This window comes from Jaculus jaculus, chromosome X (genome assembly GCF_020740685.1).
Source record: "Jaculus jaculus isolate mJacJac1 chromosome X, mJacJac1.mat.Y.cur, whole genome shotgun sequence".
In the NCBI taxonomy this organism is placed as follows: Eukaryota; Metazoa; Chordata; class Mammalia; order Rodentia; family Dipodidae; genus Jaculus; species Jaculus jaculus.
Window position 1 is genome coordinate 94,414,498 of NC_059125.1, and position 16,891 is coordinate 94,431,388.

Sequence of the window (16,891 nt, forward strand, 5' to 3'; positions counted from 1 at the left end):
CTCTACACTCTTCCTCGGGATTGCTGAAAAAAGAGGTTTGTGCTGAATGACCATTAGTAAAATCATAATGGGGAGTTAGCTAATTTTAGGAGTAGCTCTTTTAATAGTTTGAATTTTCTTTGTAGCAATAGCTTCTCATTAGAAATAAAACACTCCAGTCACCCTCACAGTTAAAGGTTTCACAATAGCTTCTGGGCAGTGCCTATAGATAGTAAGCTATCCCATCCTTTGATCAGTTGGGATGTATTTTGTGGGAGTTCTGAGGTTTCAGTTCAGACCAGGGAAGCTCAGCAATGCCTCATACAAATGAGCAAAAATGGAAATCCACAGGCCTTGAAGTACTTGGAAGTAAGTTATTCCAACAGACTTGGGTAGGAGGGGGGATTACCAGAATTTCTGACTCTCCCACTAAACAGTGAATACTTCTGGTTTCCAAACATAGCAGTCAATTTAAAAACCTACTTGGAGATCATTCTTCTAACAGGCTTACCAGAAAATGCGAGAACATGTTCTGGTATAGCTCCTCCTCTCCTTCAATTTCACAGTTGCTCTTGATGAGACCCGACTCACCCCATAATATCCAGAAGATAGAATCAGACCATACTTTGTCTTGTTTCAGTCTCACAGGATGGCTCTGAATTTTCAGACCTTCCTTGATGGTGCCGGTGGCAGCAGACACAGTGGAGGTAGTCCACTACATTATGGGTGAAGAGTGAGCGCAATGGGTGCAAATACTGGAAAAACAGGAGCATGAAGCCAATGGAAATAAGATACGCAATGATAAGCTGCAAGGCAATCAAGGAATGACAGTAATTCAGTAACACTTTGACTCCAAAGAACTTAAAAACCAAGACCATGATCACATTCTCTACCAACCGCACACTATAGTGCAGGCCCATATGTCCCCAGTTTTGACCTTTGTCAACAAGATCTCTGTCTGCCAGTCTCAACTGCAAGGCTGACCAGCAAGAGAAGTTAATGCCAGCATAGAGGATGGTGACTGAAATCAACACCACCAGAGTGCCGACACGGCTGAAATTTTTCTCAATATTGTTTGGCATCTGGGCACCACTCCTCCAGAATTTAACCCAAGGCTCAAAGAGGATGATCAGGAAGTTCAGCACTAAGAAGGGAACAGCTTTTAACTTCAAAGTGGCTGAGAAGAGCACCAGAATCATGAGGCGGGAAGTGATCTCTAATGTCCTCCAGATGGTGATGCAAAGGACTTCCAGTGGCCCAAGCCGAATCTTGTAATCATCATACTTGATCTGGATAGCCAACATGTTGCAAAGGGTAGCCCCATAGGTGACAGATATCAGGGAAAAGACCATTAGTACAGCTGTAAAATAAGGAACAAGAAAAATTGGCAATCAGTCAGATGCTGGTAGTGTACTCGGAAGCAAAGGCCCAGAGAGGGGGCAGGTAGGACTCAGTAGCCAAAGTTAAGAGTAAACATATATATATATATAGCATACACCTGAATAAACACATTTATACAAAGAAATGTAAATGCCTCACCAATATATAAAAAGATGTTCAATATCATTAATCATTACAAAAATGAAAATGAAAATCAGAGTGATGGCTGGGGGCAGGGCTCAGTGGCAGAACACTGTAGCATGCTTAAGGTCCTGAATTTCATCCCCTATATTGCAAAAAAAAATCACAATCAGGTATTACCTCATAACTGTCAGGATGACCATCATTTTAAAAATGCTGATAATGAAATGAAGACAAGGAAACTCTTAAACACTTTTGGTGGGAATATGAATTGATATGGCTATTATGGAGAAGAGCATGAAAGTAACTTTAAAAAAAAGTAGAGGCTGGCAAGATGGCTCAGAATTTAAAGGTGTTTGCTTGCAAGCCTGACACCCTAGGTTTGATTTCCAAGTGCCCACATAAAGCCAGGCACACAACGTGTCACATTTTTTTCTGGAGTTCACTTGCAATGGCAGGAGGCCGTGGTGCACCCATGTGCATGTTTGCTTGTTCTCTCTCTCTCTCTCTCTCTGTCTCTCTCTCTCTCTCACACACACACACATATAAATAAATACACAAATAAAATATTAAAAATAGAACTGATAATCCAGCAATTCCAGTACTGGGAACATACCCACAAGAAAGGAAGTCAGGATCTCAAAGAGTATTTGCACTCCTATGATCACTGTAGCATTATCCACAGCAGCTAGGATATGGAAACAACCTAAATGTCTGTTGATGGAAGAAGTGGTAAAGAAAATGTGATGTATATATACAATGTAATATCACCTAGCAATAAAATGTAGGAAATCCTGTCATTGTAACAATATGGATAAGCCTTGAGGACATTATGCTAAATTAATGAGCCAGACTCGGAAAGATAAGTGTTTTATTATTTCATTTATATATGGAGTCTTAAAAAGTTGAACTCAAAGAAACAGGATAGTGGTTTCTAAGGGTTGAGGGTTGAAGGAAACGTGATTTTGGTCAAAGTGTACAAACTTTCACTTACAACATAAATAAGTTAGGAGCTGTAATGTATAGCTTGCTAATGTATTTTATCCTTATAATTTTCTCAAAGAGTAGATCTTATGTGTTCACATACACAAATGGTTATTAGGTGAAGCAGTGAATATATCAATTTGATCAGTTGTGGTAATCATTTCATAAGGTATATGTATATCAAAACACTGAACTTGTCAAACATGGTCGCACACACCTTTAGTGTCAGCACTTGGGAGGCAGTGGTAGCAGGATTGCAGTGAGGCCATGAGCTTGAGGCAAACCTGAGGCCAGTGAATTCCAGGTCAGCCAAGGATAGAGTGAGACCCTACTTTGAAAAAAGAAACATCACACTGGAGATAAAGAGATAGCTCAGCAGTTACGGTACTTGCTTGCAAAATCTGACAGCATGGATTCCATTCCTGAGCACCTATGTAAAGCCAGATGAACAAAGTGGCACATGCATCTGGAGTTAGTTTGCAGTGGCAAGAGGCCCTGGTGTGCCCGTTTATTCCCCACCCCTTCCTCTCTTTCTCTCTCTCTCCTTGCAAATAATTTTTTTTAATGCACTGTAGGGCTGGAGAGATAGTGGTTAAGGTGCTTCCCTGCAAAGCCAAAGAACCAAGGTTCAGCTCTCCAAAACCCAAGTAAACCAGATGCTCAAGGTGGCACAAGCATCTGGAGTTCGTTTGCAGTAGCTAGAGGCCATGGTCCATTCTCTGTCTTTCTCTCAAGTAAGTAAGTAAGTAAATAAATAAATAAATAAATAAGAAAAAAATTGCTCTGCAGACCTAAAATTTATAGAATAAAGAAAAATAACATATGCAAAAAGAAAATGGAAAGAAATAAACCAAAATATCTCCCTTTGTGTGATGGGGTTTATATCATTTTTAAAATTTTTTGGGCTGAGTATATGGCAGAGTACTGGTACAAAGCCCCTGAATTCAATCTGTAGCACTGAAAAAATAAGGAAATAATAAGCATATCCTTCTATGTTACTCTATTTTTCAAAATTGTTAATTTAGAAATTTCTGATAGAATATAATGCAATAGTTTAATAACCCTAGAAACATAAAATAAACTTAAAAAGGAATAGGACTTAGAGTCAACACTGAGAAGTTACTAACATGAGCAGAATACATGCACAGGGATTGGACAGACATGCTAGAACATCCTTCTGAGAAAACAGTAAATGAGGAAGGAAAACTGTGTGAAAGTATCCAATCATAGCACATTTATAGAGAATGGCCTTTTTAATTGAAGTCTTGTCTTTGATATCTTCTTCAAGGAACTAATCTTGTTAGTGTGTGCTTTTAAAATGTTATACATTGGGTAGGAGGTTAATCAAAATCTAAGAGGGTATGAATAAGTCATATGAAAACTGGCTTTTTTGGACAATGACACATCCAGATGCCATAGATTGTTATTAGAAAATTTACAGTGCCAGGGATGGGAGTTCCAGTAAGTTGTTGGCCAGGGAGTTCCCTGATAACCCCCAGAAATTATTAAATTTAATTATTAAATAAGAATTATTGCCAATGTACTTGGTTTCTCATCAGGAATAGATGGTAAGACCCTATTGCTGAAGACTCCACATGCTTGGGTTGCAAAGTCACTGAGAAATCTTGCTGGACCTGAGCTGAACTCCTCCTCCATGCAGAAAAGCTGACATAAGGCTAGAAAAAGCTATGCTACATGCAGGAGAGAGAGAGAAATCACCACTGGACATAAACAACAGAGGACACTGCAAGCCTTAAGTTTGGCCAGCCAGACCAAATGAGCTAACAGGTTCAATAATGGGATGGGGAAAACCAACTGCTCTCTAATTGGACTGGAGGCCTGTTCCACAGGAGGAAATACCTGCCTGATACTGAAAACCTATGATGGGGGAAGTCATGAGCCCTGGGGATTTAATGTCTGCTTGTGTCTGGTTAAATGCATAGATTATGCTAACCAAACTGCCTAGTAAGCACTTTTCTTAACATTCATACCCATATATTAATGCTATTCTCATGTTTGGTTAGAGAAGCTTCTCTTTTCAGATGGTGGTAATCTCTGAGATGACTCAAAAGGAACTGTCGTGCTGAGAAAAAGTGGTAGAGGAGTGCTCAGCACTGAGACATCTCTATCACACCTTCCAAGGCTCAGGGCCCACTGTGGAAGAGGTGGTGGAAAGAACAGAACAGCCAAAGAGTAGGACTCCTTACAATACACTCTCCCAGATACAAAATGGCCTGGATATCCATGACCTTACACTGCCTGGCACTACCTACATAAGATCGTTGTAATAGGAGGAAAAGATGATGACATCAAAATTAAAGAGAGACTGATTGAGAGGGGGAGGGGATCTGATAGAGAGTGGAGTTATGAAGGGGAATGTGAGGGGGAGGGAATTACCATGGTTTATTGTCTATAATTATGGACATTGTCAATAATAAAAAATGTTATGTGTTAAAATATATTAGAAATTCCATGAAGAAAGGACCATATCTATTTTGCTCACTACTATATCCTCACAGTATAACATACTGCCTGAAATAGAGTAAGTACTTGACAAATGTTTGTGGAATAATGAAGATTTCTGAGTAGAGAGGCACCATAGATACTTAGGATTGAAATCCCTGAATCAGCTATGTAGAAGCTTGTGGCAATAATTGAATATTTATGTGCCTTAATATACCAATTCACTAATATTATAAACTCAAAATATAAATTTATGTTTGTGATCAGTAATAATAATTTATCACATTGACACTTTAGTAAAATTAAAGAATCTCTGAACTTCTAGTAGAGTGTTCTAAAAATGTTAAAAGCACTATTTCTTTTCTTTTTTTTTAAAATATTTATTTTTATTTATTTATTTGAGAGAGAGAGAGGATGGGCATGCTAGGGCCTCCAGCTGTTGCAAACAAACTCCAGATGCATGCACTACCTTGAAAAGCACTATTTCTTGAACCTTGACCTCTGTAACGCTATACATTATTCTAGGAGCACAGAAGGGCCAGAATGCCTTACTCTAATTAAATCTCACATATAGACACTAAAGTGACCCTTTCCTTTTCTCCCTTTATATCAAATGGTACTGATTATGAAAATTAATACTGAAATATCTGGAGCTCTCAAGGAAAGTGGGAGGTCTGAGCAATATTCATCCAGAAGAAAAGCTGGAGCTTTTCATTCCTATGAAAGCAGTATTTCCTAGGAAACTAGAGCCATGGAGATGCATGTCAACTTAACCTTAAGAAAATGGCAGTCTTCCCCATGAAATAATAAATGAAAGCATAGCTCTGTTTCTAAAGACCTTTTTTTCAGCTATATAAGCAGAGTATTAGTATCTCAAAGAGTAAATGGTGAAGTAGCTGCTTTTAGATATTGTATTGTTTGTTTGTTTGTTTTGTGAGGTAAGGTCTTACTCTAGCCCAGGCTGTCCTCGAACTCACAGCGATCCTCCTAGGATCCTCCTCTCACTGCTTCTGCTAGAATTAAAGGCTCTGGCCACCAATCCCAGCTGCTGTGGCTGCTCTTGGCTTTCAAAACTGTTCTTTGTCCTTTTTGTAAACAGTTGATGCTCTTTAGAGTTAAGGACAACAAAATGTACATCTAGCCAAGTGGGCAATGCCTTCTCTCAAATTGGAGCTCGCTGACTAATAGTAGTTTCATAGAAGAGAACCTGATGCTTTCAATAAATGTCAAAACAGTTTCCATCTGCCTCCCTGCAAATAAACTCATATTATAGAGATCAAGATGTCACTATGTTTGGAAACATGGGCCCAGGAAGCAGCACTCAATTCCCATCCAGCCACTACTTAGGGAACTTTGGGGAGATTTACATTGTCTATTTCCTCTTTCATGAAATGGGGATAATATTAACCTTGTGGAGTTGTTGTGAAAATGAAATGAAATAATTGCCTGTAATGCACTTAGAGAAATAACTGCAGTACATAGTATTTCCTAATTTCTGTATTCCTTCTCCTATTCATCTCCCTACCTCAAAAAGTATAGTAATTAGGTTTATCTTGGCACTTAGCAAGATTTATAAAAGGTTATTTAAAAATGGAAATAACACTTAGAAATAATACTTACAAAAATGTGCAAAATCTATAGGAAACAAACTGTGTTAAATTTTTCTGTGGTATATTTCAAAATGTTTAATAAATTGAAGAATACCATCTTCTAATATGAAACAAATTAATTATGTAAGAATTCCATAGCCTCATTAGTTTAAGGAAATCCAAATCATAATTTCAACGAAACGCTTATACTTTTGTGAATGTTGCTTATTGGTGAGGGGAACAAAAACAAGGCACAGAAGTCTACAAGCAAGAAAGAGAGAATATGTAAAAACCTAATACTTCAGAATATAAGATGATAATAGAAATATACTATGTATTTAGGTATAGTTATTGCACACCCAATACATATATGATATACTATACATGCAAATTTAAAATGTGTATATATACACAGAATTTATAGAAATGATTACATGTATAAACATACATAGCAAAGAAAGGATTAGTGGCCAGAATAAGTAAATAGCACCTACAAATTAATACCAAAAATAGCTTGCTAGAAAGAGTGAGTAGATATGTAAGTAATCAAGTCACAGAACACAGACAATGATAAAACATGAAACCATACTCAGCTTCACTCACAACTAAATCACGTTTTTTGAAGTAGGGTCTTACTCTAGCCTAGGCTGACCTGTAGCCACAAACTGGCTTCAAACTCACTGCAATCCTCCTATCTCAGCCTCCTGAGTGCTGGGATTATAGGAATGAGCCACCTCAGCCAGCTAAGACATCAAATTATTTTAAAAGCCAGAAGTTTGAGATGATGAATAATCAGATACATTCACATATTGTGGGTAGGAGTATAAATTCATACAACATTTTAAGATGGTTATAGGGTGGCATCAATAAAATTCTAACCATGCATTTCTTTTCACCCAACAATTTTACAAAGTCTCATTTAGTTAACACAGGTACATACAAAGATGTTAACAATATCATAGTTTGTAATCATAAAAAAACTTCTTTTGTATGAAAGCTTTGAAAAAAACTAATCTTACCAAAAGAAAATAATGGAAATGAAGAATGGTCCATTTCATATGAGGGAAATATACTTTGCACATTTATAGATGTATGTATATATAAATAACAGTTGAAAATAAGCATCAGCATATTTTTGTAAAAGACATGTTGCTGAACAGAATGTTTCACATATTGAATCACAGGGTGAAATGTGTAATATATACATTATATGTACATTTTTTTCTGCAGTGGAGATTTAACCCAAAACCTTGCTACATGCCAGACTGGATTCTACCACGGTGCTACATCCCCAGCGCAGTATGTTTATACAGTAAGAAGTCTAGAAAGATACATACTCAATGATTAACAGAAATTGGGAGATTATACTTCATATTTTGTATCTATTCTGTGTGGTTTTGAATTCATGCCAAGAGAACACCTGATGTTTATAATTTAAATATAAGAACTAACTGGGCATGGTGGCACACACCTTTAATCCCAGCACTTGGAGACAGAGGTAGATGGATGGCTTTGAGTTCAAAGCAAGCCTGAGACTACATAGTGAATTGCAGTTCAGCTTGGGCTAGAGTGAGACCCTACTCTGAAAAACAAGAACAAGAAAAACAAAGAATGGAGTGTACTGAGACATGCTACAATATGGATAGGCCTTGCAAATGCAGAGTGCTGCTGGATCCCACTGGAGGTCATTTCTTTTATAACTTTCAGAAATTTTCTGTACATATACAATACTCTATGAATAAACCAATTTGTATATATGCTGTTTATCATATATGCATATTTTTCTTCATTTTTGTTGAGAACCTTAATATATGAGGATATTACAAATTGGTCATATTCCAATCAAGTTACACTATTATGTTCCCTGTCCTATAGCTCCATTTCATTTAGGGCCCTCTCCAGTGGAGTTATTGGTATTCAATGTGGGGTCATGAATGTACCAGTCTTTGAGGAGTGGGGACAATGATTCAGAATATACCTTCCCGCCCTGTGGCTCTTATATTTATTCTACCCTTCCCCTTCTACAATGTTCCCTGAGCCTTGGAGTGGGTGTAAGTCTTCTTTATTGTTGAGCTCTCAGTAGCCTCTAATTTTCTGCTTTGATGAGTTTTGAGTCTCTTCAATGTCTACCACCACCTCCTTGAAGTAGGTTCTCAGGCTAGCCATGAGAGCAGCAGTCATATTTGATCTACCACTTCCTCTGTCATATTCCCTGGGCCCTGATAGATGTGATAGAGATGACTTGTTTCATGTTAAGCAATTGGCTTTCTTTTTCTTGTTGATGTATGCATATTTTCTTTTAATTATTTTATTTATTTGTTTGCAATCAGAGAGACACAGGCAGCTAGACACACACATACACACAGAGAAAGAGAGAGAGAGAAAGTCCAAGAGAATGAGAATAGGACGTACCAGTGCCTCTAGCCACTGAAAACCAACTCCAGATCCCGGTGCCACTTTGTGCATCTGGAATTATGTGGGTACTGAGAGTCAAACCTTGGTCATAACCTCTGCAGGAAAGCACATTAACCCCTGAGCCATCTCTCCAGCCTGCTATATACATATTTTAATTAGATAATTTCATAACTCAAAATTCTCAGGAAGAAAAGTATCATTGCCAGGTAGTTTTCTCCTTTAGGTACTATTATTTCTATTTACTCAAAAAGCTTCAAGACCAATAGAACTTCATAAACAATTCTTTTACTCTACATATAATATGTGTACTGGTATGTATGTGTTTGTGTGTGTGTAGATGCAATGCACTCTGTACATACACAGGCAAAGGCCAAGGGAGAACACCAAGTATCCTCTATATTGCTCTTGCCCTTTGTTTCCTTGAGATGAGTTTCTTACTGAGCACAGAAGTACTATTTTGGACCCAGTCTGGGTCAGCTAATTTCAAGTCTCCATTCTCCACAGGACTGAGGTTACAGGTATGCATTGCTTCACCCAGCTGTTTATGTGGGCACTGAGCAATTGAATTCAGGGCAAATCAGGCCCTCTCAGGCATTCATGCTTGCAGAGCAAGTGCTCTTACCTAATGAGCCAACTTGTAGCCCCATAAACAATTCTTACTGGAGAAAACAAAACAAATTTCTCCCTTGCATTTATTTGAGATAGTAATTTTTCCAAGCATGGTCAGCACTTATTAATAACAAAGTGGTCCAAAGCTGTACAGATATCTAAAACAGGCCAAACAGATGAAGCAAACCTTAGGCTGTTAAAACTCATTAGTACTTTATCTTGACTTTGAACACATTAACTCACATTTCATCCTCTACTAGAGGTCTTACTCATCTTGACATGCAGCCTTTACAAGGGGGAAAATTATGGCAGTGACTCTTTGTAACTTCCTCCAAAGATCACAGAGAAGGTCAGAAATTGAATCAGGCCTGGCTCTCACCAGAGTTCCTCAAACATCCCTATTGTTTCTCTCAAATGACATAGAAGGAATGATTACTTCTGTGATTCCCTAATGAGGCTGATGAGAATCGACTAAGACACATTTTATTTTAAAAAATGCAGATTCCTGACCTCCCCACACTCTGGGGTTGATTCATGTCTGGGGAAGGAAGAAAAGTTTACAAAGAACCTCCTAAGCCTAGCATGGTGGCTCATGCATGTAAATCCCAACACTTTGGAGAATTGCCAGGAGTACTAGTCCAGATTGGAATATAAATTAAGAATCTGTCTCAACCTCCACCAACCAACCAAATAAAAAATTAAGAACTTCCCCATATGCCTGGGAAGCCCTTGTCTAAAGGTGGTTATCTCTAACAACTACTAGTATAATTTGAACCCTCTTGACAAGAGAAAATACCATACTGACTGGTGCCAGTTACTAGTTATTCTGGGACCAGATAAAGTTTATCTGTGACACTTTTCATTTAAATAGTTTACCTCAGTTTATGAAATATAGAAGGTTCTTCAACTACTTGTGGGGCTCAACAGAACTTTCTAGGATGATGTAAGTGTTCTAAATCAGTACACTCCAAAACAGTAGTCACTTAGCTACACAGGGCTATTGAGCACTTGGAATATTGCCAATATTACCAAGGAAGAATGATTTTAATGCCATTTTCCTTTAAATTTTTACATCAAAGACAAGCTCAGGGAGTGAAATACTGGCTACATGATGCTAGCAGCCAGTATGCTAGACAGCTCAAGCCTGAACTTGTAAGACCCTTGGTTTAAGTAGAGCCCTCCCTTCTCCTAACCTTACTCACCTCTACTCAGAGGTACCTCTGCAGAGATCAAGGTCACATAGAGCTGATAGGTCAGCTGGGGCACTGAGCCCAGGAAGGCTTGGATCTGTGACATACGTTTGTAGGCATTGCGGTGCATGGCCAGGGTCCGGATGGAGTGGCCCACCTCCCATTCTATCAGGACCTCCTCGCCATCTATTAGCATCTTCTTTCGGGTGAGGCTGACATAGGGCTCCTCCTGCCCCTCTTTCTTCCACAGTGTAAGGTATTTAATCATGGCCTCCAAACATCTGCAGGAGTAAAGCATTATGCGAACTTAACTAAAACTTTCCTGAAAAAGGAGGTAATAACAGAGGAAAAACTCATGACAAAGTGTGTTACTTTTTGTTCTTTCCTCTTCTTTGCCCATTGCACATGAACCAAAGGGTTGACTATGTCTTCTATAAGTACATGAATCTAAGTAACTCCTTTTCTGTTTGGTCACTTACTGACCTAAGAATACATTATAGAAGTTCTTCCTTGAAGAAAATATATTGTTTTGTCTCATTAAAAATGGGCCTATTGGGGCTTAAGAGATGGCTTAGCAGTTAAGTCATCTACCTGCAAAGCCAAAGGACCCTGGTTCAATTCCCCAAGACCCTTGTAAGCCAGATACACAAGGGGGCGCATGCATCTGGAGTTTGTTTGCAGTGGCAGGAGACCCTGGTGTGCCTATTCTCTCTCTCTCTCTGCTTCTCACTCTCTCTCTCTCAAATAAATAAAATAAAAAATACTTTAAAATGCCTATTATTGCTGAAGAGATTGCTTTGTGGTTAAAGTGCTTGCCTGAAAATCCAAAGGACCCAGGTTCAATTCCCTAGTGCCCATGTAAACCATATGCACAATGTGGCATATGTGTCTGGAGTTTGCAATGGCTGAAGGCCCTGGTGTGCCCATTCTCTCTCTTTATCTGCCTTTGTTTCTTTAACTCTCTCTCTCTCTCAAATAAATAAATAAAATATTTTTAAAAATAAAAGGCATGGTGGTGCATGCCTTTAATCCTAGCACTTTGGAAGCAGAGGTAGGAAAATCGACATGAGTTCAATGCCATCCTGAGACTACAAAGTGAATTCCAAATCAGCCTGAGCTACAGTGAAACCCTACCTCAAAAAAAAAAAAGGAAAAAAAAATAAGGCAGCTTATCATTGAAAACATAATGTACCTTGAACACTAAAGTATTAAGAAGTATTGTGCTTAGAGAGAACGATGAAGGTTCCAAAAGGCCTGGGTCTCCACAACACTTTCCTGGATTAAAACAGCCTTGAAGCAAAGCATTTAATTTCATAATTGGCGTTCTTATACCTTGCTTTATCAAAAAAGCACCTGTTGTTGTAACTCTTAACCTATTTGTGGAAAACTCCCTTATAAACCTATTTATTCCTTTACAAAGAGGGAAGCATCCTTATGAGAGCCTATTACCCTTGAAATATTGATAGAAACCCATTTCCTGCTGTGCCTCTTCATCTCCCCCATATAAACCAGAAGTCCCTAGCAGTCCTCATGTGGTGAACAGAAGAAAAAGCAATGAGAACATCTTGTTTTAGAACACCTAAGTTATCACTTCCTCCTACTCACTGTGAAATGAATGGAAACTTGACTATTTATGACAAGAATATTTGTGGTGGAAATTGAGACGTCTTCCCAATAGATTGACAAAAGCAGTTGTATTTATCTTGCTTCCAGCCCTTATCACACAGCGGGAATTTGACAAATATTTGCTGAGCAAATGAAAAAATGAGAATAAAATAAAAAAGACAGGTGAGGAATGGCAGAGGTAAGGATAACAGAAAATGGTTTAACAGAGAAAAAGATCAAAGACAAGCCCAGGGAGTGATATGCTTTCTAGGCATTGGATACTAACAGGAAGGTCTGTGATATGTATTGGCTTCTATTCACCACAGGGTCTCCCTGACATTGTGTACCACTCCATAATGTGTGGCAAAAACTGCTACTTTCTATAGACAAACTCTAAGACCTGGGCAAGAAAAGTAACAGAAAGAAAGAAGAAAGCACAGCACCTATACTTTCTTTCTAGTTAGGGAAAATATATAAATGTATTTTCAACAAAAGATTTTAGATTTTTGGGCTGGAGAGATGGCTTAGCGGTTAAGCGCTTGCCTGTGAAGCCTAAGGACCCCGGTTCGAGGCTCGGTTCCCCAGGTCCCACGTTAGCCAGATGCACAAGGGGGCGCATGCGTCTGGAGTTCGTTTGCAGAGGCTGGAAGCCCTGGCGCGCCCATTCTCTCTCTCTCCCTCTATCTGTCTTTCTCTCTGTGTCTGTCTCTCTCAAATAAATAAATAAATAAAAATTTAAAAAGGACAAAAGTCTGCTTTGATTGCAGGCCCATAAAAAAAAAGATTTTAGATTTTTAACTCAAATCCATTAATACTATTGCTTACCAAGATACCATATGGGGGGGGGAGTGAAATGACCTGAAATGCATTGCTTATGCCTCTATTCTTAGGGATATTCACTGGTTTAAGTAAGGGTGTTTACTTTGTTTATGTGACTCAGAAAACTAGAGTACATCTTCATTTGCAGAAGAATGTCTGCATTTCACGTAAGGGAGCCAGGCTTACAGCCAGCTTTGGGTGCTTAATAGCATTAATCAAGTTCTTACCACCTCAATTATAATTGACCTTGAAAATAAGCATATAGAGAGTATCATGTGAGTGTATAATTTAGTTGTCCTACTGTGGGCATAAAGTAACTGAGGTTATAAAGGCTATTCAACCCATGTATAGTACAAGCTAATTGATAAAAAAATGAAAAAGAAAATAGTGAACAACATACTAGATAAAGCTGCCAAGCTCAAAACAACTTGGGAGGCCACAAAAATTGAAGTCAAAACTAAGGGGTTTGTACTTGCTGAAATTTACATCTTCAGCTGTTATCACAATGCATTTTAAAGGGGGAAGAAGAATAGGTTTCTTGATCCTCTAATGACTTCTTTGTTTCAAAGTTCAAGATGACATCTTCCTTTTGTAACAATTTGAAAGACTTAGAACTGGAAAGGACCTTTAGATCACTTGGTTCAAAAATTGCATATGGAGGCTAGGGGTGGTGGCACATGCCTTTAATCCCAGCACTCGGAAGGCAGAGGTAGGAGGAGGATTGCCGTGAGTTCAAGGCCTCCCTGAGACTACATAGCAAATTCCAGGTCAGCCTGTGCTATAGTGAGACCCTACCTCAAAATACTAAAAAAAATAATAATTGCATATGGTAAGCTGAGTCATATTTGACTACTAGGTGTACTATAGCCCATACTGTGTTCTTTGCTTTTAGACACTTGCCAAAATTGTAAAATTTTATATAAAATCCTTGTTTGATTGCTATGTGTGAGAAGTTAGGGGATCTGACAGTACTGGGTCTAAATTCCAGCATGGATACAAACAATGAATGAGAGCTGTGGTGTGGCTGCCTCCCCTACGCAAATTGTGCAATTGTGATAGCGCTAGCTACTAGCCATCATTTATTGAACACTGAGACTTTTTTTTTAATCATTTATCATCACAGATGGGGTTGGTTTATTATACTTAGCTTATTTCACTCATTTAGAGTATCTAGCTAGCTGCTGTGAGCTCTTGAACTTGTAACTTGGGATTCTAGCCTAATCCATTGATTGATTCTGCTGAAGAGGGAACTGTGTGTGGCCCAAGGCATCTTCAGAGATTTCACCCAGACCATATTACTAGTTAATGGCAGCAGAAAAAATGAGACTCCAGGTCTCTTAATCCAGATAACTGCTTTGTTAAGACATCCAATATTTTTCTGTGATGGAACTCTAACCAACTCCTCTCCTTTGAAAAGTATACTGATAAATATTTTTCCAGTTTTATGGATGTATAAGTGATAAATTGAAATTACATATGAGGATAATAAATTTAATAAAGGAGAGAATTCCATCAATCAATCTCATAGATAATGATGATCTATCTTCCCATTGCAATTACAACATCCACTGTGACCCATATTTCTTAGTTGACTGAAGATATTTGCCTCTCAGTCATGACAAACTTAGTCCATTCCTTCCTCCTGACCTCATAAGTTTTGCAATAATTCTCTACCTTGAAAACACCATAGCATATAGATGAGAGTGCAAACACAGATGTCTGTTTTCTTACAACTATGCATGCTCTCATCCCTGCCAGGCAACCTCAATGGGAGCCCCTAATATTATACCTCTTTGCTACTGTATGCATACAGAGATGGACTGCCTTCCTTTGACCTATACTATGTATTTTACTGAAAATAAAAACATTAAAAGAGATCAACAAGAGACTGATGAACAGACAGACAAAAACGAACTACATTGGGCTAGAGTACTAGATTGATGGAGAATTGAAAATTACATCAAGACTAGCTCAAGAAACTCAAGGCATAAAAACTGAACGTGAGATGGAACAGAGGCAACAAGGAACTTTTATTAAATTTATGGAACATCTAAAAGGCAGAGTTAAAAGCATACACTCTGGGGGATGGGAGGGAGTGTAACTCAATAGATCAGCACTTGTCCAGCATACCCAAAGCCCTGGGTTTCATTCCCTACACTATTAAAAAATAGTCTATAGTTATAGACTCAGTGCACTGGGTGACAACATCTATTGGTCCCAGTCAGCAAGAAATATCTAATTAAGTATTAGTGATGATATCATTCACAGATCTAAAACACATACATGCCACATGTTCATCACAGTAACACTGAAGATTCCACGTAACGTTTTTGAATGGAGTACAGGGAAGCCAAGAGTGGGAGGAAATGGGAGAATCAATTAGATTTAGAGGCACAGTATCAGTAGTGTAAATATTAGCTTTATCTTTGTACAAATTTGGAGAGGCTGGGGAAAGATTAAAAACTGCTCACCTGATAACAGGTCCCAAGAGGATTAGATGCATAAATAATGATAGTGGTTTATCTTTGGCCAGGTCTCTGTGGACAAAAATGAGGGTCAACTGGACCATAATGGATGAAAACATAAAGAAGGAAAAGGTATATGTCATCCAAAAGGTTTCATTATTCTTTCGATAAATTCTAACCATATACAAGGCAGAAGCAGCCTCCCCACAGTACAAAAAGGTGGAGAAGAGGATACTAAATGGAAAGGTAAAGCGTGGGTTTGGTCCACGGATGACATCTTCCTCCAGAGGTGGTACCGGATCCACGTTTGGCTCCTCAGGAATTTCATAAACTCTGTCCATCATGGAGGTTCTGTTGTGGTGTGGTGTTCAGAGCACCTCCAAACCCATCCCAAGAAAGCTCTGTATCCCCTCCAGTTCAAGATAAGTCAAGTGGGCTCTATTAGGTTGAGTCTCTGAGTGGAGATCAACTAGTCAGATCAGGAGACCTTTTCTTCTGGACTCCACTCCAATAAGAGTCTGGGATGGAGAGCCAAGGAGTACCACTTTGAACTGGACTGTTGATTGGCCCAGGAATACAATGGTCAACAAATTTGGACAAGGTAGAAGCAAGCATCCCAGCACAGGGTCTAGACTCCCATTCCAGGCGTGTGAAGAGCCATGAGAACAGTTGTTGCTGGCAGTTCCTTTTGCAGTCACAATCCCCCAGCCAGGTGTAGCCACTCTGTCGGGCACACTACACACTCAGCAGCTCCTCGTGGAGACTTCTGATTAGTGTGGCCTCTCAAGTCAGTGGAGAATTGTGCGAGGGCAGCAGAGAAGGCACAGCCTCGGGGTTCCCTGGAAGATTCAGTTCGGCGCCCAGATATCCAACCTACTGCTAGGTTGTGGCTATTAGCTCGCCTGCTCACCGGAGCTCTCTCAGGACCAGCGTGGAATCCAGGGTTGTCTGAATATCTCCTCTGTTGCCCCAAGCCCCGCCCCTGAGATCACCTGGCCAGTGGCAAGAGTTACCTCCACCCAGTCGCCAAACACAGTCCACAGGGATAGCAGCACAGTGCGCGTAACAGGATCCCCCAAAGTCTGGAGAGGCTTCTCAAACGAGCCACCTCGCTAGGGAATCACAGAGTGCGGTGTGCCTGCAGGTCCCTGGCTTCAGAAGCACCTGGATAGCTTGGGGCGGGGTGTCTGCCGGCGAGTGGGAGGGACAGCTGCAGTTAAACAAAATAAGCCCGACTTCCAGGCTGCTCCAG

At 39.3% G+C, this 16,891-nt stretch overlaps 1 protein-coding gene across 1 annotated transcript; it reads right to left on the bottom strand.

The window, feature by feature from the left end:
- Positions 1-593: 593 nt before the first annotated feature.
- Xkrx (XK related X-linked) lies at positions 594-15,992 on the bottom strand. Its single transcript, XM_004668785.2, has 3 exons — positions 15,646-15,992; positions 10,763-11,031; positions 594-1,339 (listed from the first exon to the last, which is right to left on the bottom strand). The coding sequence occupies exons 1-3, from the start codon at positions 15,981-15,983 to the stop codon at positions 594-596; spliced, it is 1,353 nt and encodes a 450-aa protein (XP_004668842.2). The 5' UTR covers positions 15,984-15,992.
- Positions 15,993-16,891: the final 899 nt, after the last annotated feature.

Excerpts from the sequence above, each read along its gene's own strand:
- Xkrx (XM_004668785.2), bottom strand. The coding sequence starts at position 15,983 with ATGATGGACAGAGTTTATGAAATTCCTGAGGAGCCAAACGTGGATCCG. Across the intron at positions 11,032-15,645 it reads CTCTTGGGACCTGTTATCAG|ATGTTTGGAGGCCATGATTA; the intron begins GTGAGCAGTTTT and ends TTACTCCTGCAG. Across the intron at positions 1,340-10,762 it reads AGAGGTACCTCTGAGTAGAG|CTGTACTAATGGTCTTTTCC; the intron begins GTGAGTAAGGTT and ends CTTATTTTACAG.